General features: G+C 57.3%; 1 protein-coding gene across 1 annotated transcript in view; it reads left to right on the top strand.

The window, feature by feature from the left end:
- The first annotated feature begins 19,444 nt into the window (after positions 1 to 19,444).
- Positions 19,445 to 22,084, top strand: part of ATP13A2 (ATPase cation transporting 13A2) — a 46,742-nt gene continuing 44,102 nt past the window's right edge. Inside the window, 1 exon segment of the mRNA XM_075333357.1 lies at positions 19,445 to 19,567. Within this exon segment, the coding sequence (XP_075189472.1) occupies positions 19,552 to 19,567 (16 nt within the window). The 5' untranslated portion in view covers positions 19,445 to 19,551.

Raw genomic sequence — 22,084 nt, 5'->3', positions numbered from 1 at the left:
TAAAAAAAACGCAGGGATCAACCTGCGGAAAAACCGCGGCAAAAATGTATGTGTTTTTCCCGCGGTTTTGGTGCGGTTTTATACTGCAGGTGCAGTGATCTTCAACTCCCAGAAGTTTCTCAAGAAATTTTCTTGAGAAAAATCACTTTTCTAGTGCGCACATAGCCTTATAGTTCTAGAAAAAGACAAGATGTAGGCAGGATATAGTCCAATCACATATCGTAGGCTGGACTCGGGACATATATCAGTTTGCATAGTCTCTGCTGGATTGGTCAGTCCATACGTTAAGAATTCTTCTGTTTCCCATCTTCTTGGGTGTTGTCCAGGAAGCAGGAGCCATCTTTAAAGTTACACGTACTCGTATATTGTATTAAGGAAAATTATATATATATATATATATATATATATATATATATATATGTAGTAAAAAAAAACCAAAAGCATTCATAAATATGTGTGTTAGTCTGGATCTATGAAATATCTGAATGAAGTATTTTAGGTTACTTATTTCTTAACCCTAACACTTAGTGGAGGCCTTCAGAGTTATTATATGGAAGCTCAGTGGGAGTAGATCCACCCAGTCATGCTGTAGATGGCAGATAAAGCAGCGGAGATACTGCTCCACCGTCCGGGTGGTCCGCTCAGATTGTCCATTTGTCTGGGGGTGAATAGCAGAAGAAAAGGTTGACTGATGTCTAATGCCGCACAGAAATTTGAAGTGAATTGCACCCCTCGATCAGAAATAACCTCATCTGGTAATCCGTGCAGACGAAACACATTTTGAATGATTAGGTCAGATGTCTGTTTCGCAGTGGGCAAGCCAACACAGGGGATAAAATGAGCTGCTTTCATTAAACGGTCCACCACCACCACCAACATAGTGTTCTTCCCTCGAGAGGTCAGCAATTCTACAATAAAGTCCATTGCAATGGAACCCCATGGATGGGATGGAATAGGCAGGGGCTGTAATAGACCTGTAGGTGAACAACGTGGAGTCCTGAATCTCGCACAGACTTCACATGAAGTAACGTAATTTTGAACGTCTCTTCTGTAAATGGCCACCAAAAGAAACGAGAAAGGAACTCTTGAGTCTTTAGAACTCCTCTGTGTCCAGCTATCTCTGAATCATGAACGAGGTGCAGTACTCTCAATCTGACCGCCTCCGGTATGTACAGACGTTGCCCCTGACACCACACACCATTTTTGAAGACCAGACTTACTCCATCAGACGGACGTGCTAGCAAGGAATCTGAATGATATGCCTCCTTGATGTCATCGAGTCTTGATTATGAATCACTCCCAGGAATCTGGAAGAATTGTCTTAGGAGGCGTGAATGGAATGGTGTCAGTCGAGACGATCCTAGACGGTGCCTCGGCCTTCCCATTGCGTGACCCAGGCCTATAGGAGATGACAAAACTAAATTGATTTCAGAAAAGGCTCCAATGAGCCTGGCGAGGAGTCAAGCATTTGGCCGACCTGGTAAATTCCAGATTGCGGTGATCTGTCAGGACGATTATCTGCTGTGTCGTCCCCTGAAGAAGGTGTCTCCATTCCTTGAAGGCAGCAATAATGGCCAGCAATTCTCTATTTCCCACGTCATAGTTCCTTTCCGCTGAAGACAACCGCTGGGAAAAGAAATCACAGGGATGTAAGACATTATTCGCACCTGTCCTCTGTGAGAGTATGGCACCGATGGCGCAGTCCGAGGCATCCACCTCTACTATGAAGGCAAGTTCAGGGTTAGGATGAAATAAGATAGGTGCGGAGGTGAATTTATTCTTCAAACGGAAAAACGCTTCGTGGGCTTGAGGCGTCCGGGTGAAAGTAGACTCTTACGGGTAAGATGTGTGATAGGTGACACTACCTCAGAAAAGGTGACATTACCTCAGAAAAGGTGACATTACCTCAGAAAAGTTCCTGATGACTCGCCGATAGAAATTGGCAAACCCGATGAAGCGCTGAACCTCCGTTACATTCTTGGGAGCTGGCCAGTCTTCGATGGCTTGAGTCTTGCTTTCATCCATGCTTATTCCCTGTGAAGACATTACGTACCCCAAAAATTGAATCTCGGTCCGATGGAATTCACACTTTTCAAGTTTGATATAAAGATGGTTCTGTCGAAGGCGCTCCAATACCATCCTCACATATACATGATGTCCAGATAAATCACCACAAATATATCCAAGAGATCCCTGAAAATATCATTAACTAGATGTTGGAAGGTAGCTGGGGCGTTACACAGGCCGAACGGCATAACTAGATCTTCAAAATGTCCATAGTGTGACCTGAATGCCGTCTTCCATTCATCCCCAGGTCTTTGCATGCCGAACCCTTTCTAATAATTCAGGGATCAAAGGCAGTGGGTAGCGGTTTCTGATTGTGACCTTATTGAGCTCCCGATAGTCTATGCAGGCCTGAGAGATCCAGCTGGAGATAAAGAGGGGCGAATGAAGCCCATGGCTAAATTTTTATCTATATAGTCCTTCAATGCTTTTAACTCTGGTCCAGCCAGAGGGGAAATTTTGGCAAAGGGTATCTCAGCGCCAGATAAAATCTCAATTGGACAATCATAGGGACGGTGGAGGAGCTGGTCAGCGTTCCTCTCTGGCTGCTTTCACACATCAGTTTTTGGCATCAGGCACGATCCGGTGAAAAAACGGCTCAGTTGCATCAGTTTTTTCCATCAGTTCCTTGATGGATCTGTTGTGTTACTGAGCATGCTCAGTTAAAAAAAAACAGATTCAGCGGCCGTATCTGTTTTTTTTTGCCGATTCGGCATCCATAAGCTTCCATTATAAAACACACCGTACGGCGCAGGATCCGGCGAGATACAGTTTTTCGCCGGAGACAAAACGTTTCCCTCAGCGTTCCATCCAGCCATTTTGCCGGATCTGGCTATTCTGCGCTAATAGAAGTCTATGGGGGGAAAAAAAACGGATCCGGCGGCAACAGACACCGGATCTGTTTTTTTCAGGTTTTTGCCAGATTGTGCCTGATGGCAAAAAAAAAAAATGATGTGTGAAAGCGGCCTTATCATCCACATACTCCTGGTATATTGATGGTAGCTCAGAGACTGGTGTGGACTTAGGGGCTGAACACACTGAAACCCCAGGACTTATCTGCTTCTCTGGAAAATCCAGTTCCTTGGTTTCCCAGTTTATTGTAGGGTTCTGAGCCGGCAGCCATCGCAATCCTAGGATGATGGGAAAATGGGGACAAGAGAGGAGCATAAAAGACCTTCTCTCTTGAGGATTATTCCCCGGAGAACCTTCAGGGACTGCATCTCCTGGTCCAGAGGTTATCAGTGAACCATCCACAGTCTCCATCTGTACAGGAGTGGCCTTCTTCACAGAACGTATCCCATGTGTCTGGGCAAAGGAAATGTCTATAAAATTGCCGCTTGCTCCTGGATCAGTCACAGCAGAGCTAGACACCCATCGTAGCAGAGCTAGACACCCATCATCGCAAGGCTAGACACCCATCGTAGCAGAGCTAGACACCCATCGTAGCAGAGCTAGACACCCATCGTAGCAGAGCTAGACACCCATCGTAGCAGAGCTAGACACCCATCGTAGCAGAGCTAGACACCCATCATCGCAGAGCTAGACACCCATCGTAGCAGAGCTAGACACCCATCGTAGCAGAGCTAGACACCCATCGTAGCAGAGCTAGACACCCGACTGTTAACCCAGAGCTTGCTGGAGAGAAATATATGAGAATTATTCTTCTTACAGCTCGGCTGAGACACTGCTGAGGAAACCTGAGGAATCGGGCTCAGAAATCACGGAGATCAAGGCTGTATAATCAATGTCTATATCTGCTGATCTCTCCGGATCCCGTGGTTTGGATATGACCGATCTCCTTTCACAGTGTACGTCCGCTGCGGTCGTCTTATGGGATTGGCTGGGGCAGTTTATAAGGAGATGCCCTGACTTACCGCAATAGAAACAGAAGTTGTCCTGCAGTCGATGCTCCTTGCGTGCGTCACTGACCCGTCTCTGTAGAGAGGCCACCTGCATGGGTTCAGGGTCTCGAGTTCTCCTACCAAGAGACTCCTTCGTTGGAGAAGAAGGAAGGACATTGTTACAGTAGTATGATCATTTTTGGTCTCCTGTCTGCGCTCAGTAACGGACATCTATCCGAGTGCAGAAATTGATGAAATCTCCCAAGGCAGAGGGAGGATCTGCACGAGCAAGCTCATCCTTAATCACAGGAGACAATCCTTTCCGGAAGACAGACTTCTTGGTGGAACTATCCCAAGTGGTGCCGAGGGCCCATCTCCTGAAGTACAAGGCATGGTCTGCTACCAAGCGCAAAGGCAACATGGCTGCTTCTGCTGTAGCCCCTCGGATCAGGTCATCAAACACCGGACCCATGGCTGAAATCAAATCATTCATACATTCATCATCAGTCTCAGAGGATTAGCCCATGCGAGAGCCTTGTTGGTGAGCAGCATGATGATTGTTAGCGCTCTCCATCGCTCATTGAGAAACTGATGCATGAGCAGCAATAAACAGTTTGCATTGGTTAATAAACCCCCTGAATTTTGCCCGTTCGCTACCAAAGTGGAATGGTGGCAACTTGGGGAGTCCAGAAACCGGGGGGGGGGGGGGGGGGGGGGTAGAGATGGTGCTTGGAGTCGCCCCTCTAGGACCTCAATCCAGGTTTGGAAACCTCGAGTGGTTTGTCAAAAAACCTGCAGATTGTGATCATTACGATCCTGTATACTTGCACAGCTGGTCTCTACAGCCTGTATCTCGGGAGTTGTTACTGCGGGCCTCCATATTCCCAGACCCTAAAGACTCTATCCACGGATTCTGAATCTTGTAAGAGGTTACATACTGTTTGTATAGAGTCTAGGGCAAGGTACAAGGGAAACACCGGGACACAGGTATGCTCAACAGTGCTTGTATTACTTCATACAAGTGCACAAAACATGAAGGGTTAACCGGGTGCAGAGGTCGGGAATAAGGTTAGGAATGGATCCTCAAGGTTCAGCAGAAGTGTCTAGGTATAATCCAGTCTCTTACTGTACTTGTAAGGGTCTATGGCCGAGCAGAAAGGTCCTGTGTGGTCACGAGCTCCAGGGATCCAAAGCAGAGGACGGCAGAAAAGTAGATCCTCCATAGACTTCAGGAGACCAGGTTACAGGCAGACTGCAAACAGGATCCAGAAGCACTGGCCCATCAGCTGAGGAGGCTTAAGCAGGTAATTGGCAGGAAACATAGAAGCTGAGGAATCCATATTGACTGAGGGCAGCAGAACAGGAAGCAAGATGGCCAATGGAAAAAATCAGATTAAAGCAAAATGACAGAAAACAAGGCAACAAGTCTGAGCACCTCACACAGTGTGGCGGTATTATTAGGGGACGATGTGGTAGTATTATTAGGGGACGATGTGGCGGTATTATTTGGGGAAGGTGTGGCGGTATTATTAGGAGGTGAGTCGGTATTATTAGGGGACAATGTGGTAGTATTATTAGGGGACGATGTGGCGGTATTATTAGGGGAAGGTGTGGCGGTATTATTAGGGGAAGGTGTGGCGGTATTATTAGGAGGTGAGTCGGTATTATTAGGGGACAATGTGGTAGTATTATTAGGGGACGATGTGGTAGTATTATTAGGGGACGATGTGGCGGTATTATTAGGGGAAGGTGTGGTGCTGTTACTTCAGACTCGGATGTGGCACATGCTTTTGTTCTTCTCCGCTCGTCCTGACTGTGGGGTTAATATTGATCAGGAGCCGGAGGAATATAATGGGAGTACTCCTGTGATGCCCTGACAAAATCAGGGTGTCACAGATGACCGCTTCCATCTTCAGATGCAGGATTCTCTCCCCTTTGACTTTCCAACACATCCCCACACAGGTACATACACCAGCCACAAAAGCCTAGCCATCCCCCCCCAGGACAATAGGGACACACCAGTGGACGGGGCCAGGTAGATGGTGACGCCCACCTAGGGGTCCTGAGGTGTCAGGGGAGGGAACAGTGGAGTTGAGTCGGTGGAAGGGTTGAGTGACGAGAGACAGTGAAAGTGAGAGGAGTGAAGTGGTGGTCGGGGGTTGTAGCTCCCGGACTACCTAAGCTGACTAGGTGGCAGATGGCAGAGCAGAGCCACAGGCGACGGAGATCCGGTCACGGGAGACCTTAAGTGGACCGGAGCAGGGTTGTAGCCCACCGGTCTACAACCCGGGAAACCGGTCCGCAGGCCGTGCACAGTCGGGGTACCTGGACCCTAGGGCGAGAACAGCTGCAAGCACTTTTCCAATTGACCAGCAGGGAACAAGATTCCAAGTCTTGTCCCACCAGAATCCCAGATAGAGCGAGACGGAAGCCCAACGCGGGGGACAGGGCGTCTGCAAGTGCCTGCAACAATCCCAAGGGTCCGATCTTGGGGGCCACAGCTCCCACAGCAAAGACACAGGGAGTGGACTTTTCCCGTTCCATGCGGACTAGTCAACACACAACACAACACTCAAGTGCAGGAGGAAGGGCCCCTGTTCTGTCACAGGTGTGCGGGACCCGGGCACACCCCTCCGGAGGCTACCGGCATTCGGCCGTTGGTTTACTCTCTGGACTCTGTGTGATTTATTCATAAAACAGTGAGTACACCAGCATCATCCGGTCCATCCCTGCAGACTGCGTCCCAGCACTGCACACCACCTACACCTGGGCCCGGGACTACACCTCCCCTACCCGTGGAGGGGATACCATCCTGCTGCCCCGCTCCATCGGCCCCGGGCGCCCCATACCAAGGCAGTGCAGGTTTCATCAATAATCACCGCAACCCACGGGTGGCATCACTGACACAAACTCTCCCTGTAAATAACCCCTTTGTTACTTGCGGGCGACGGACGGGTGCTCGTGCCCGGGTCCGGCTGCCACTCGAGCAACTACCACGACCCCGGATCCGAGCGTCTCAAGCAGCCCCCCTGCTGTGGTCTGTCCCCCGCTCGCAACACTCCCAGCAGCGGGTGACATCGGGTGCTGTCATCTTACACGGCTCTGTTCTCTGCGGGGCCCGGAGCAGCCCCTCATGAACTTGATGCAAAATCACAGCTGCTTTTTTTTGTTTACTGTCGTTTTATGCAAGTTTTCAGCAGCAAAAGTGACAAATAAAGGAGTCAATCTGATAATGTCTCCAGAAATTGCTGCGGGGGATCAGGGGCGACTGCTGCGAGGGATCGGGGGCGACTGCTGCGAGGGATTGAGGGATGGGGCGACTGCTGCGGGGAATCAAGGGATGGGGCGACTGCTGCGGGGGATCAGGGGCGACTGCTGCGAGGGATTGAGGGATGGGGCGAATGCTGCGAGGGATCGGGGGCGACTGCTGCGAGGGATCGAGGGATGGGGCGACTGCTGCGGGGAATCGGGGGCGACTGCTGCGGGGAATCGAGGGATGGGGCGACTGCTGCAGGGAATCGAGGGATGGGGCGACTGCTGCGGGGAATCGAGGGATGGGGCGACTGCTGCGGGGAATCGAGGGATGGGGCGACTGCTGCGGGGAATCGAGGGATGGGGCGACTGCTGCGGGGAAATCGAGGGATTTGCGACTGCTGCGGGGAATCGAGGGATGGGGGCGACTGCTGCGAGGGATCGGGGGCGACTGCTGCGAGGGATCGAGGGATGGGGCGACTGCTGCGGGGAATCGGGGGCGACTGCTGCGGGGAATCGAGGGATGGGGCGACTGCTGCAGGGAATCGAGGGATGGGGCGACTGCTGCGGGGAATCGAGGGATGGGGCGACTGCTGCGAGGGATCGAGGGATGGGGCGACTGCTGCGGGGAATCGAGGGATGGGGCGACTGCTGCGGGGAATCGAGGGATGGGGCGACTGCTGCGGGGGATCGGGGGCGATTGCTGTGGGGGATCGGGGGATGGGGCGACTGCTGCGGGGGATCGGCGGCGACTGCTGCGGGGAATCGAGGGATGGGGCGACTGCTGCAGGGAATCGAGGGATGGGGCGACTGCTGCGGGGAATCGAGGGATGGGGCGACTGCTGCGAGGGATCGAGGGATGGGGCGACTGCTGCGGGGAATTGAGGGATGGGGCGACTGCTGCGAGGGATCGGGGGCGACTGCTGCGGGGAATCGAGGGATGGGGCGACTGCTGCGAGGGATCGAGGGATGGGGCGACTGCTGCGGGGAATCGAGGGATGGGGCGACTGCTGCGAGGGATCGGGGGCGACTGCTGCGAGGGATCGAGGGATGGGGCGACTGCTGCGGGGAATCGAGGGATGGGGCGACTTCTGCGGGGAATCGAGGGATGGGGCGACTGCTGCGGGGATCGGGGGCGACTGCTGCGAGGGATCGAGGGATGGGGCAACTGCTGCGGGGGATCGAGGGATGGGGCGACTGCTGCGGGGGATCGAGGGATGGGGCGACTGCTGCGGGGGATCGAGGGATGGGGCGACTGCTGCGGGGGATCGAGGGATGGGGCGACTGCTGCGGGGGATCGAGGGATGGGGCGACTGCTGCGGGGGATCGAGGGATGGGGCGACTGCTGCGGGGGATGGGGCGACTGCTGCGGGGGATCGAGGGATGGGGTGACTGCTGCGGGGGATCGAGGGATGGGGCGACTGCTGCGGGGGATCGAGGGATGGGGCGACTGCTGCGGGGGATCGAGGGATGGGGCGACTGCTGCGGGGAATCGAGGGATGGGGCGACTGCTGCGGGGGATCGAGGGATGGGGCGACTGCTGCGGGGGATCGAGGGATGGGGCGACTGCTGCGGGGGATCGAGGGATGGGGCGACTGCTGCGGGGGATCGAGGGATGGGGTGACTGCTGCGGGGGATCGAGGGATGGGGCGACTGCTGCGGGGGATCGAGGGATGGGGCGACTGCTGCGGGGGATCGAGGGATGGGGCGACTGCTGCGGGGGATCGAGGGATGGGGCGACTGCTGCGGGGGATCGAGGGATGGGGCGACTGCTGCGGGGGATCGAGGGATGGGGCGACTGCTGCGGGGGATCGAGGGATGGGGCGACTGCTGCGGGGGATCGAGGGCGATTGCTGTGGGGGATCAGGGGATGGGGCGACTGCTCCGGGGGATGGGGCGACTGCTCCGGGGGATGAAGCGACTGCTCCGGGGGATCGGGGGATGGAGCGAGAGGCGGCACAATGGCCGGTTTGGTAAAAGCTGCATTACGTGAGTGCGGCGCTGTGCACACTGGCTTGAGTTTTAGGTGTTTTTGGATCAGAAGTCTAAGTTTTTGTGGCTTCTTGAGGTTTTGGAGATTGTTTTCCATGCAGCGCTCTCCCCGTCCATGTGCGGTCCGCCGCGTTCACACCTCCCTCCCCGACCCCGGCAGTGACTGACGTCTCTGCGCTTATTTCTTCCTTGTGGATTTGAAGCATCGGCCGATCTCGGAGGTCTCTGTCACAAACCACCGGGGGGGTCACTCAGAAATCCCCCGCGCTGGCTACCAGTACGTCACAATCGGGGGGTAACAAGTGGGGGTCACCCCTCCTTTATACCTCCCGACCGACAGACAGAGCACGTGACGCGCTCTCTAGCGCCCCTCTTATAGTCAGGCCAATTATGGAATTGCCCGACCATAAGCAAGGAGGCCGCTATACTACTTATGCCGATTATTGAAGGGTCCCCGGTGAGAGTAAGGTATATATTCCCCCGACCTCCGCGGGCGGAATATATAAAATCTCCCCGAATCTCACTGGCCTCCCCATAATAATCCTTGGCACAATTCGCTGCCACCAACCGATTTACGGTAACTATTAGCCGAACACACAGACGTGGGATTCAAGATCGAGATAACAGAACAGCCCAAGATTAATTATATAATTTAATCAGCCTAAAGCACACTAGAAACTACAATATATACAATAGGGAATCTACAGAATATACATATGTCAGAGTACAGTTACAATCAAAGCATGGGTTACAAACAGGCATACACAGTTCCAGCAGTTACCTTGTTGCGTCTGGCCACAGGGGGGCGCTGTACCCAGGTTTCTAGGATCCTTCCCACAGATGTTTCCTACACGTGCCCCCAGCGAAAAGAACACTGGAAAATGGCCGAAGTAGGGTTATCAACCTGGGCAAATCCAGGTCCCCTCCTACCTTAGTGACCTCAGAGGGAGCACTGCTCCACCCCTGGCTTGAGTTATGGACAATCCACAACATGGAATATGGCCATAACTTTGCCTGGGAGCGTCGTAGGCGGACGCCAATGCTCTCATTGTGACAGTTATGAATTTAGCTACAGAACGAGGGGACTCATGACCTGTCTGCCAGTTCCCCATTGGCTGATATCACGCCTGGGGCATTTCCCAATGTCCTGCTCCCATAAAAAGGGTGTGCCGGCATCGTCCGCATGCGGAGACACCATTTTTATGGTTGCCATATTTATCGGAAATATGGCTTGCGAGATATGAACCATTTTTTACTGGAGTCGTTCTGTCTGCTAGTTCCATAGCCTTGCTAATGAGATACAACTCTTGTTACAGGGTGACGGCAGGGAGTCATCCTGTGTCCATTGTTCCCACACCACCTCATCTCCATATCACAGGAGATGGCCATGGGATTTGTTGCTAAACCAGTTGTGTGAAGGAAAGGGGGGGTGACACCAGGAGAGGGCTTCCTGACATACTTGAATATCATGATTTATCGTCATATCTCCGGATTTACCTCACACCTCCCCCCTTTTGAGGGCGCTAGGGGGCAGCACACTCCGGTGTTCCCCCGTGCGCCCGTCCGCGACCTCTCCTTGTCGGGACAGCCCGTCTGCGTTACCGTGGTCACGGCCCCTTTTGTGGCGAATGGTGAAGTTGTATTGCTGGAGCGCAAGGCTCCATCGCAACAATCGCCCATTCGTCCCAGAGACGGTGTGCAACCAGCTGAGGGGATTGTGGTCCGTCTCCACGATGAAGTGGCGCCCGTATAGATAGGGTTGCAGACGCTGCAGGGCCCACACTATGGCCAGGCACTCCTTCTCCATCGTGGAATAGGCAACTTCCCTTGGTAACAGCTTCCTGCTCAGGTACAAGACTGGGTGCTCTTGGCTCGCAGAGTCCACCTGGCTGAGCACCGCACCGAGGCCGAAGTCACTGGCATCGGTCTGTACTACAAACGGCCGCGTGAAGTCGGCTGCCTGTAGCACGGGCGGGCTGGACAGGGCGTCCTTTAGGGCCCGGAAGGCTGTCTCGCAGTCCATTGTCCAATCGACTGCAGAGGGCAGCTTCTTCTTGGTGAGGTCCGTCAAGGGCTTTGCCAGGCTACTATAGCATGGAACAAACCTCCTATAGTACCCAGCGGTCCCCAAGAAGGACATCACCTGCTTCTTGGTCCTGGGGGTGGGCCAGGATGCGATGGCTTCCACTTTCTCAGGCTCGGGCTTCAGTGTTCTCCCACCTACCCGGTGACCGAGGTACTGGACCTCGCTCATGGCCAGCTGACACTTTCCCGGCTTGATGGTCAAACCTGCCCGGTGGATCCGCCTGAGCACCTGTGCTAGATGCTCTAGGTGGTCCTCCCAGGTGGGACTGAAGACGGCAATGTCATCCAGGTACGCGGCCGCGTACCCTTCAAGTCCCTTGAGCAGGGTGTTGACCATCCGCTGGAAAGTGGCAGGGGCATTCCTCATCCCGAATGGCATCACCGTGGACTCGTACAGTCCAAATGGGGTAATAAAGGCAGAGCGTTCCCTGGCCTTGCGAGTCAGGGGGATCTGCCAATATCCCCGGCTCAGATCCATGATGGTCAGGTACTGAGCCCCGGCCAACTGATCGAGCAGGTCATCGATGCGTGGCATTGGGTACGCATCGGCGACCGTGACCGCATTGAGCCCCCTGTAGTCCACGCAGAACCGAGTGGTTCGGTCCTTCTTAGGGACGAGGACTACAGGCGAGGCCCAAGCGCTGTTGGATGCCTGGATCACCCCCAACTTCAGCATCTCGTCAATCTCCTGGCGCATGTGTTGCTGCACCTCCAGGGAGACCCGATATGCTGAACGCCGGATCGGGGGATGATCCCCAGTGTCCACGTGATGGACAGCCAAGTCAGTCCTTCCGGGCTGGTTGGTAAACAACCCCCGGAAGGGGAGGAGGGTGGCCCACAGCTGGGACCGTTGGTCTTCCAAGAGCTGGTGGCCAACCTCCACATCCTCAATGGATCCGCCTGCCCTAACCTGGGCTAGCATATCCAAGAGGGTTTCCGCTTCTCCCTCCTCGGGCAGGTTGCACACGGGGAGCGCACATGCCTCCCGCTCATGATGTGCCTTCATCATGTTCACATGGAAGGGCTTCCGCCTTCCACGGGCAGGGTCCAGGGTGACCAGGTACGTTACAGGGTTGAGCTCCTGGTACACGAGGTATGGGCCTTCCCAGGCTGCCTGAAGCTTGTCCTGTGGTACGGGGACCAGTACCCACACCTTTTGACCCACTTGGTAGGTCCTCTCACAAGCGTTCTGGTCGTACCAACGCTTCTGATCGGCCTGGGCTTGAGCCATATTGTCGTGTACCAGTTGCGTCAAGGCCTGCATTTTGTCCCGGAAGCGCATGACATACTCGATAACCGACACTCCAGGGGTGGCCAAATCCCCTTCCCAAGCCTCTTTCACCAGAGCCAGGGGGCCCCGCACACGTCGCCCGTACAGGAGCTCAAACGGTGAGAATCCTGTTGAGGCCTGTGGAACCTCCCGGTAAGCAAATAACAGGTGTGGGAGATACCGCTCCCAGTCACGCCCATGGGAGTCGACCAACATCTTAAGCATCGGCTTTAAGGTGCCATTGAACCGCTCGCACAGGCCATTAGTCTGTGGATGGTACGGGCTGGCCACCAGATGTCGCACCTGGACTTGCTTACAGAGGGCCTCCATCAGCTGGGACATGAATTGGGTCCCCCGGTCAGTGAGCATTTCCTGGGGAAAACCCACTCGGGAGAAAATCTCCAGCAATGCGGTGGCCACCTTGTCAGCCCGAATGGACGACAAGGCCACTGCTTCTGGGTACCGGGTGGCATAGTCCACTACCGTCAGTATGAAGCGTTTCCCGGAGCTGCTGGGGATGGCCAGCGGGCCGACCAGATCCACAGCCACCCTCCTGAAAGGCTCATCGATGATTGGCAGAGATACCAGTGGGGCTTTGGGGCGTGGCCCCGCCTTCCCCACTCTCTGACAGGTTTCACACGAACGGCAGTAGGCAGCCACATCGGCCCCCATTTTTGGCCAGTAGAAATGCTGGTTTAACCTGGCCTTGGTCTTAGCGATCCCTAGGTGTCCGGCCATCGGAATCTCATGTGCGATCCGCAACAACTCCGTCCGGAACGGATAGGGTACCACCAACTGTCGGTCCCTGGGCCACGCCTCCGGTGAACCCTGCTGGACCGTGGCCCGGTACAGCCGTCCTTGGTCCCAGACCACTCGCTCCGGGTCCGAGTCCGAGGGAGGCTGTGCCGCCTGCTCCTTAAGAGCTTTCAGGCTGTCGTCAGCTTCTAACGCTGCCTGAAACCCCTGACTAGATGTGGCCAGAATCGACGAGACTGTCACATCTTCAGTCAGTACCCCGGGACCTGTGTCCTGGCCTCCACCTGACTCGGCTGCCACTTGGTCAGAAGGGGAAGAGCTATCGGACCTCCGGGAGGCCCCTTGGCTTCCAGCACTCCCACTGCGGGTGACAGCGGCCACAGCCGCTGCGACCGTGGGTCGTGCCTGCTCCTCCTCCGTTCCTGACCAAGTCGCCGGTTCAGGCAGACCTACCTGGCTTCCTGACACCCCGGTTGTGGGGGAACCATGCACCGAGATCTTACCTGGGAGCACTTCCGCTCCTGGACCGGCCCCAATCTCACCTGCCTGTTCCCCCCCTGCAGCAACAGAACCCCGCTGTGAAATCTCTGGGGACCCCACATTTGCTGTGGTAGCCCCCACCCCACACACTGGTCCTCCCCCTGCAGCACCCTGCTCTCTGCTTATCCCTGCAGAGGGCAACAGATCCCAGCTCACAGGCTGGTTACTTGTAGAGGCATTGTCACACCTTTCTCTGACCCCCTCCCCTGTCACAGCTGCAGCTGTGTGTGTGTCTATGGTGTCTGTGCAAGCAGAAATATCAGAGTTCACTCCCTCCTCCCTTACATCATTCATAGATAACACATTAACATTGTCCGGAGGCATGTCAGTACTGGCTGAAGGTTCAGCCCTTGGGGGGGGCCCAAACTGGGAGGTTATCTGCCCCAAATCTGTCCCAAGTAGCACGTTTGCAGGGATCCGATCAGTTACCCCCACCTCCCTCACCCCCCGCCCTGCGCCCCAGTCCACATAAATGTCAGCAACAGGCAGCGCCGGGTCAGTGCCTCCAATCCCGGAGACAGCGAGGGTTTTTCCAGGGATCAAGTCTTGGGGGGACACCATCTCAGGCCGCACCAGAGTCACCTCCGAGGCGCTGTCTCGCAGTCCTATGGTCACAGACCGGCCGACGGTGACAGGTTGGAAGCTGTCCAGGGACCTACCACCACCCCCACCCACACAATACACCTTGGGCGGCCCTTGGGACGGGGACGGAGCCGGGGCCTTGGGACGCTGAGGGCACATGGCCTTGAAGTGTCCAGGTAGGTTGCACTGGTGGCACCGTCTTGGTTCCGCCACGGGCCTGGAGAGGGGAGTTGAGGGGGACACCCCCCTGCAGTCTAGGGGCAGGTGGGGCAGTCGCAGAATTCATCTTACCCCCTCTCCAGGTGCTGCTGGTGGCCGCTCTCCTGGCCTCAGGGGCCCGGTTGTTGGTGTAGTCATCGGCAAGGGCAGCTGTAGCCGTGGACCCCTTTGGCTTCTGGTCTCGGATGAACTGGCGGAGATCCTCAGGGCAGTTCCACAAGAGTTGCTCCGTGATGAACAAGTCCAGGATCTCCGGTCCGGTGGAAAGCTGCAGGCCTTGGGTCCAGTGGTCGGCAGCTCGGGCAAGTGCCCGCCGGTGGTCAGCCCAGGAGTCCTTTGGTCCCTTCTGTAGGCTCCGGAACTTCTTGCGGTAGGACTCTGGAGTGAGGTTGTACTGTTGGATCAGGGCCCGCTTGATGGTGTCGTAGCCCTGATCTGCCTCAGCAGGCAAGTCCCCAAGGATATCCAGGGCCTTACCCCTTAAACGGGGGGTCAGGTATTTGGCCCACTGGTCCTTGTCCAGATGGTGCTGCAAGCAAGTCCGTTCAAAAGCAGTCAAGAAAGAGTCCAAGTCTCCATCCTTCTCCAGCACTGGGAAGTCCTCAACACGGACCTTTGGAAGTTTGGTGTCTCGAAGGTCACATGTGGCTGATGAGGGCCGGAGCTGAGCTAGCTGCAGCTGGTAGTCACGGTCTGCCTGTCGCTCTCGCTCTTCACGCGCTGCCTGCCGCTCTCGCTCCGCAGCCTCACGCTCTGCGTGCCGCTCCACAGCCTCAGCGTCACGCGCTGCCTGCCGCTCTGCCCTGCGCTCTGCCAGGAGTTCCTTGTAGCCCTTCTGGTCTCCAGCCTGGAGAAGGGCCATAGCCATTTGAAGAAGGCTATCCGAGCCTCCCAGGCTCGGTGGAATGGCACGTGGTGATCTGCGGCACGCTGCAGAGCTAGGCGATTCACTGTCCCTTTCAGAGCGGAGGGCTGGCATCTGGCTCGTTGAGGAACCTTGGGTGAGCTCCTCCTCATCTTGTCCAGCAGTGCCAGGTTGCGCAATGTCCTCGGCAGAACGGTTTTCTGGCGTCGAGCTCCTGGAGGACTCGTGGGCAACCTCCTCATTGCTGTCCACAGCACCGTCCTCCCTCTCTTCGGCTCCTGCCTTAGCATTGGCCAGTTGCATAGCTCTGCTCCTGGTGCCATCAGCCATTCTTGCAGACTTTTGGTCACTGACACAGAACTGACACCTGATGCCTCCACACACCTTACAGTATCTGCACTCTGACACTCTAGTGTTGAGCTAGTCTGAAGACCCCAGCAGCCACAGCTGCTGCAGGCAGTCTTTAGTGTCTGGGAGTATGGGTCTCACACTCACACACACTATTATCTCGATCCCACCGCTATGCCACCAATATGTCACAAACCACCGGGGGGGTCACTCAGAAATCCCCCGCGCTGGCTACCAGTACGTCACAATCGGGGGGTAACAAGTGGGGGTCACCCCTCCTTTATACCTCCCGACCGACAGACAGAGCACGTGACGCGCTCTCTAGCGCCCCTCTTATAGTCAGGCCAATTATGGAATTGCCCGACCATAAGCAAGGAGGCCGCTATACTACTTATGCCGATTATTGAAGGGTCCCCGGTGAGAGTAAGGTATATATTCCCCCGACCTCCGCGGGCGGAATATATAAAATCTCCCCGAATCTCACTGGCCTCCCCATAATAATCCTTGGCACAATTCGCTGCCACCAACCGATTTACGGTAACTATTAGCCGAACACACAGACGTGGGATTCAAGATCGAGATAACAGAACAGCCCAAGATTAATTATATAATTTAATCAGCCTAAAGCACACTAGAAACTACAATATATACAATAGGGAATCTACAGAATATACATATGTCAGAGTACAGTTACAATCAAAGCATGGGTTACAAACAGGCATACACAGTTCCAGCAGTTACCTTGTTGCGTCTGGCCACAGGGGGGCGCTGTACCCAGGTTTCTAGGATCCTTCCCACAGATGTTTCCTACACGTGCCCCCAGCGAAAAGAACACTGGAAAATGGCCGAAGTAGGGTTATCAACCTGGGCAAATCCAGGTCCCCTCCTACCTTCGTGACCTCAGAGGGAGCACTGCTCCACCCCTGGCTGGAGTTATGGACAAAATCCACAACATGGAATATGGCCATAACTTTGCCTGGGAGCGTCGTAGGCGGACGCCAATGCTCTCATTGTGACAGTTATGAATTTAGCTACAGAATGAGAGGACTCATGACCTGTCTGCCAGTTCCCCATTGGCTGATATCACGCCTGGGGCATTTCCCAATGTCCTGCTCCCATAAAAAGGGTGTGCCAGCATCGTCCGCATGCGGAGACACCATTTTTATGGTTGCCATATTTATCGGAAATATGGCTTGCGAGATATGAACCATTTTTTACTGGAGTCGTTCTGTCTGCTAGTTCCATAGCCTTGCTAATGAGATACAGCTCTTGTTACAGGGTGACGGCAGGGAGTCATCCTGTGTCCATTGTTCCCACACCACCTCATCTCCATATCACAGGAGATGGCCATGGGATTTGTTGCTAAACCAGTTGTGTGAAGGAAAGGGGGGGTGACACCAGGAGAGGGCTTCCTGACATACTTGAATATCATGATTTATCGTCATATCTCCGGATTTACCTCACAGTCTCTATATGGAAAATCCGCACAAAGAATCTGCAGCAAATCCTCAGTGTGAACCCGGCCGACACCAAGAGAAAAGAGGAGCAAATGCTGAAGCCAAAATACGGCAGAGACCCCGGGACCCCAGGACAGTGTGCGGCCCCCAGGACCCCGGTACAGTGTGCGGCCTCCAGTACAGTGCGGCCCCCCAGGACCCCGGTACAGAGTGCGGCCCCCGGTACAGTGCGGCCCCCCAGGACCCCGGTACAGAGTGCGGCCCCCAGTACAGTGTGCGGCCCCCGGTACAGTGCAGAGCCCCCGACCCCCAGTACAGTGCGGTCCCCAGTACAGTGCATGGCTCCCAGGACCCCAGTACAGTGTGCGGCCCCCCCGATAAAGCGTGCAGCCCCCAGGATCCCGGTACAGTGTGCAGCCCCCAGGACCCCGGTACAGTGTGCAGCCCCCAGGACCCCGGTACAATGTGCAGCCCACCGGTAAAGAGTGCGGCCCCCAGTGCAGAGTGCGGCCCCCCAGGACCCTGGTACAGAGTGCGGCCCCTAGTACAGAGTGCGGCCCCCCAGGACCCTGGTACAATGTGCGGCCCCAGAGGACCCCGGTACAGAGTGCAGCCCCCCAGGATCCCGGTACACTGTGCGGCCCCCGCTACAGAGTGCAGCCCCCCAGGATCCCGGTACACTGTGCGGCCCCCCAGGACCCCGGTACACTGTGCGGCCCCCGCTACAGAGTGCGGCCCCCCAGGATCCCGGTACACTGTGCGGCCCCCGCTACAGAGTGCGGCCCCCCAGGATCCCGGTACACTGTGCGGCCCCCGCTACAGAGTGCGGCCCCCCAGGACCCCGGTACAGAGTGCGGCCCCCCAGGACCCCGGTACAGAGTGCGGCCCCCCCAGGACCCCGGTACAGAGTGCGGCCCCCAGGACCCCGGTACAGAGTGCGGCCCCCAGGCCCCCGGTACAGAGTGCGGCCCCCCAGGACCCCGGTACAGAGTGCGGCCCCCGGTACAGAGTGCGGCCCCCCAGGACCCCGGTACAGTGTGCGGCCCCCCAGGACCCCGGTACAGTGTGCGGCCCCCCAGGACCCCGGTACAGAGTGCGGCCCCCCAGGACCCCGGTACAGAGTGCGGCCCCCCAGGACCCCGGTACAGTGTGCGGCCCCCCAGGACCCCGGTACAGAGTGCGGCCCCCCAGGACCCCGGTACAGAGTGCGGCCCCCAGGACCCCGGTACAGAGTGCGGCCCCCCAGGCCCCCGGTACAGAGTGCGGCCCCCAGGCCCCCGGTACAGAGTGCGGCCCCCCAGGACCCCGGTACAGTGTGCGGCCCCCCAGGACCCCGGTACAGTGTGCGGCCCCCCAGGACCCCGGTACAGAGTGCGGCCCCCCAGGACCCCGGTACAGAGTGCGGCCCCCCAGGACCCCGGTACAGTGTGCGGCCCCCCAGGACCCCGGTACAGAGTGCGGCCCCCCAGGACCCCGGTACAGTGTGCGGCCCCCCAGGACCCCGGTACAGAGTGCGGCCCCCCAGGACCCCGGTACAGTGTGCGGCCCCCCAGGACCCCGGTACAGAGTGCGGCCCCCCAGGACCCCGGTACAGAGTGCGGCCCCCCAGGACCCCGGTACAGTGTGCGGCCCCCCAGGACCCCGGTACAGAGTGCGGCCCCCCAGGACCCCGGTACAGTGTGCGGCCCCCCAGGACCCCGGTACAGAGTGCGGCCCCCCAGGACCCCGGTACAGTGTGCGGCCCCCCAGGACCCCGGTACAGAGTGCGGCCCCCCCAGGACCCCGGTACAGAGTGCGGCCCCCCAGGACCCCGGTACAGTGTGCGGCCCCCCAGGACCCCGGTACAGTGTGCGGCCCCCCAGGACCCCGGTACAGTGTGCGGCCCCCCAGGACCCCGGTACAGTGTGCGGCCCCCCAGGACCCCGGTACAGAGTGCGGCCCCCCAGGACCCCGGTACAGTGTGCGGCCCCCCAGGACCCCGGTACAGTGTGCGGCCCCCCAGGACCCCGGTACAGAGTGCGGCCCCCCAGGACCCCGGTACAGTGCGGTCGGTCTGAGTTCTGTCTGATCCAGGGACGCTCCCGTGCGGCCAATGAGATTGCAGCTTTCATCCTCTCCTGTGTGACAGGCGTCATGATTGGCTAGCGCAGACCACGCCCCGTCCTCCGCTCCGCCCGGTGCCCGGGTATCTGTCCGGTGTGAGGATCTTCAGCAGTGACCGGCGCTGTGTGCGGAGCGGAGGACTACAACTCCCGGCATGCCCCGGAGGCCGGTACCGAGATGGCGGCGGACACGGGTGAGAACGGCGACACCCACAATGCACTGCACGGGGGGATATTATCGGGACTGGGGTCTGCACTGGTCGGGGGGATATTATCGGGACTGGGGTCTGCACTGCTCGGGGGGATATTATCAGGACTGGGGTCTGCACTGGTCGGGGGGATATTATCGGGACTGGGGTCTGCACTGGTCGGGGGGGTATTATCAGGACTGGGGTCTGCACTGGTCGGGGGGGTATTATCAGGACTGGGGTCTGCACTGGTCGGGGGGGTATTATCAGGACTGGGGTCTGCACTGGTCGGGGGGATATTATCAGGACTGGGGTCTGCACTGGTCGGGGGGGTATTATCAGGACTGGGGTCTGCACTGGTCGGGGGGATATTATCAGGACTGGGGTCTGCACTGGTCGGGGGGGTATTATCAGGACTGGGGTCTGCACTGGTCGGGGGGATATTATCAGGACTGGGGTCTGCACTGGTCGGGGGGGTATTATCAGGACTGGGGTCTGCACTGGTCGGGGGGATATTATCAGGACTGGGGTCTGCACTGGTCGGGGGGATATTATCAGGACTGGGGTCTGCACTGGTCGGGGGGATATTATCAGGACTGGGGTCTGCACTGGTCGGGGGGGTATTATCAGGACTGGGGTCTGCACTGGTCGGGGGGATATTATCAGGACTGGGGTCTGCACTGGTCGGGGGGGATATTATCAGGACTGGGGTCTGCACTGGTCGGGGGGATATTATCGGGACTGGGGTATGCACTGGTCGGGGGGGATATTATCAGGACTGGGGTCTGCACTGGTCGGGGGGGTATTATCAGGACTGGGGTCTGCACTGGTCGGGGGGGATATTATCAGGACTGGGGTCTGCACTGGTCGGGGGGATATTATCAGGACTGGGGTCTGCACTGGTCGGGGGGATATTATCAGGACTGGGGTCTGCACTGGTCGGGGGGGTATTACCGGGACTGGGGTCTGCACTGGTCGGGGGGATATTATCAGGACTGGGGTCTGCACTGGTCGGGGGGTATTATCAGGACTGGGGTCTGCACTGCACGGGGGGATATTATCGGGACTGGGGTCTGCACTGGTCGGGGGGGGTATTACCGGGACTGGGGTCTGCACTGGTCGGGGGGATATTATCAGGACTGGAGTCTGCACTGGTCGGGGGGGATATTATCAGGACTGGGGTCTGCACTGGTCGGGGGGATATTACTGGGACTGGGGTCTGCACTGGTCGGGGGGGATATTATCAGGACTGGGGTCTGCACTGGTCGGGGGGATATTACCGGGACTGGGGTCTGCACTGGTCGGGGGGATATTACCGGGACTGGGGTCTGCACTGGTCGGGGGGATATTACCGGGACTGGGGTCTGCACTGGTCGGGGGGATATTATCGGGACTGGGGTCTGCACTGCTCGGGGGGGATATTACCGGGACTGGGGTCTGCACTGCACGGGGGGATATTATCGGGACTGGGGTCTGCACTGGTCGGGGGGGTATTATCAGGACTGGGGTCTGCACTGGTCGGGGGGATATTACCGGGACTGGGGTCTGCACTGCTCGGGGGGGATATTACCGGGACTGGGGTCTGCACTGCACGGGGGGATATTATCAGGACTGGGGTCTGCACTGGTCGGGGGGATATTATCAGGACTGGGGTCTGCACTGGTCGGGGGGATATTATCGGGACTGGGGTCTGCACTGGTCGGGGGGATATTATCGGGACTGGGGTCTGCACTGGTCGGGGGGATATTATCGGGACTGGGGTCTGCACTGGTCGGGGGGATATTACCGGGACTGGGGTCTGCACTGGTCGGGGGGATATTACCGGGACTGGGGTCTGCACTGGTCGGGGGGGATATTACCGGGACTGGGGTCTGCACTGGTCGGGGGGGATATTATCAGGACTGGGGTCTGCACTGGTCGGGGGGATATTATCAGGACTGGGGTCTGCACTGCTGGGGGGGGATATTATCAGGATTGGGGTCTGCACTGCTCGGGGGGATATTACCGGGATTGGGGTCTGCACCGGTCGGGGGGGTATTACCGGGACTGGGGTTTGCACTGGTCGGGGGGATATTATCGGGACTGGGGTCTGCACTGGTCGGGGGGATATTATTGGGACTGGGGTCTGCACTGGTCGGGGGGGGGGGCTACTAGGACCGCAGTTACGCCTCTGTATACCCGGACGCCTCCTGTGGCTGCTGGTTTTGGGGTCTCCGTTCAGTGTCTGATGCCCCCTTTCTCCGCTGACTGTCCTCGTCCCCTCTCTCCCGGACCCCTGCACGGCAGTGACGGCCTTTCCCTCTGCTGTCGGTGCCGCTGTGGAGGGGGCCGTGATCTGTCCTCATGTGACCCCCAGATGCGCTGCCGTCTCGCCCGTCACATGGGGCTCTATGCACAGGGATTGCTTTGTGCTGCGCTGGATCCGGAGGCCAGTGACGCACTACACGGTCCAGCTGCTGCCCCGGAGCGGCCATCTCGGGGTCCGGGCCCCCCTATCTCGGGTCATCGCCCTTCTCGCTGATG

Source organism: Anomaloglossus baeobatrachus, unplaced genomic scaffold (assembly GCF_048569485.1).
Source record: "Anomaloglossus baeobatrachus isolate aAnoBae1 unplaced genomic scaffold, aAnoBae1.hap1 Scaffold_655, whole genome shotgun sequence".
Taxonomy (NCBI): domain Eukaryota; kingdom Metazoa; phylum Chordata; class Amphibia; order Anura; family Aromobatidae; genus Anomaloglossus; species Anomaloglossus baeobatrachus.
The sequence above is the reverse complement of the archived record's forward strand: the minus strand, read 5'-3'. Positions and strand labels throughout refer to the sequence as shown.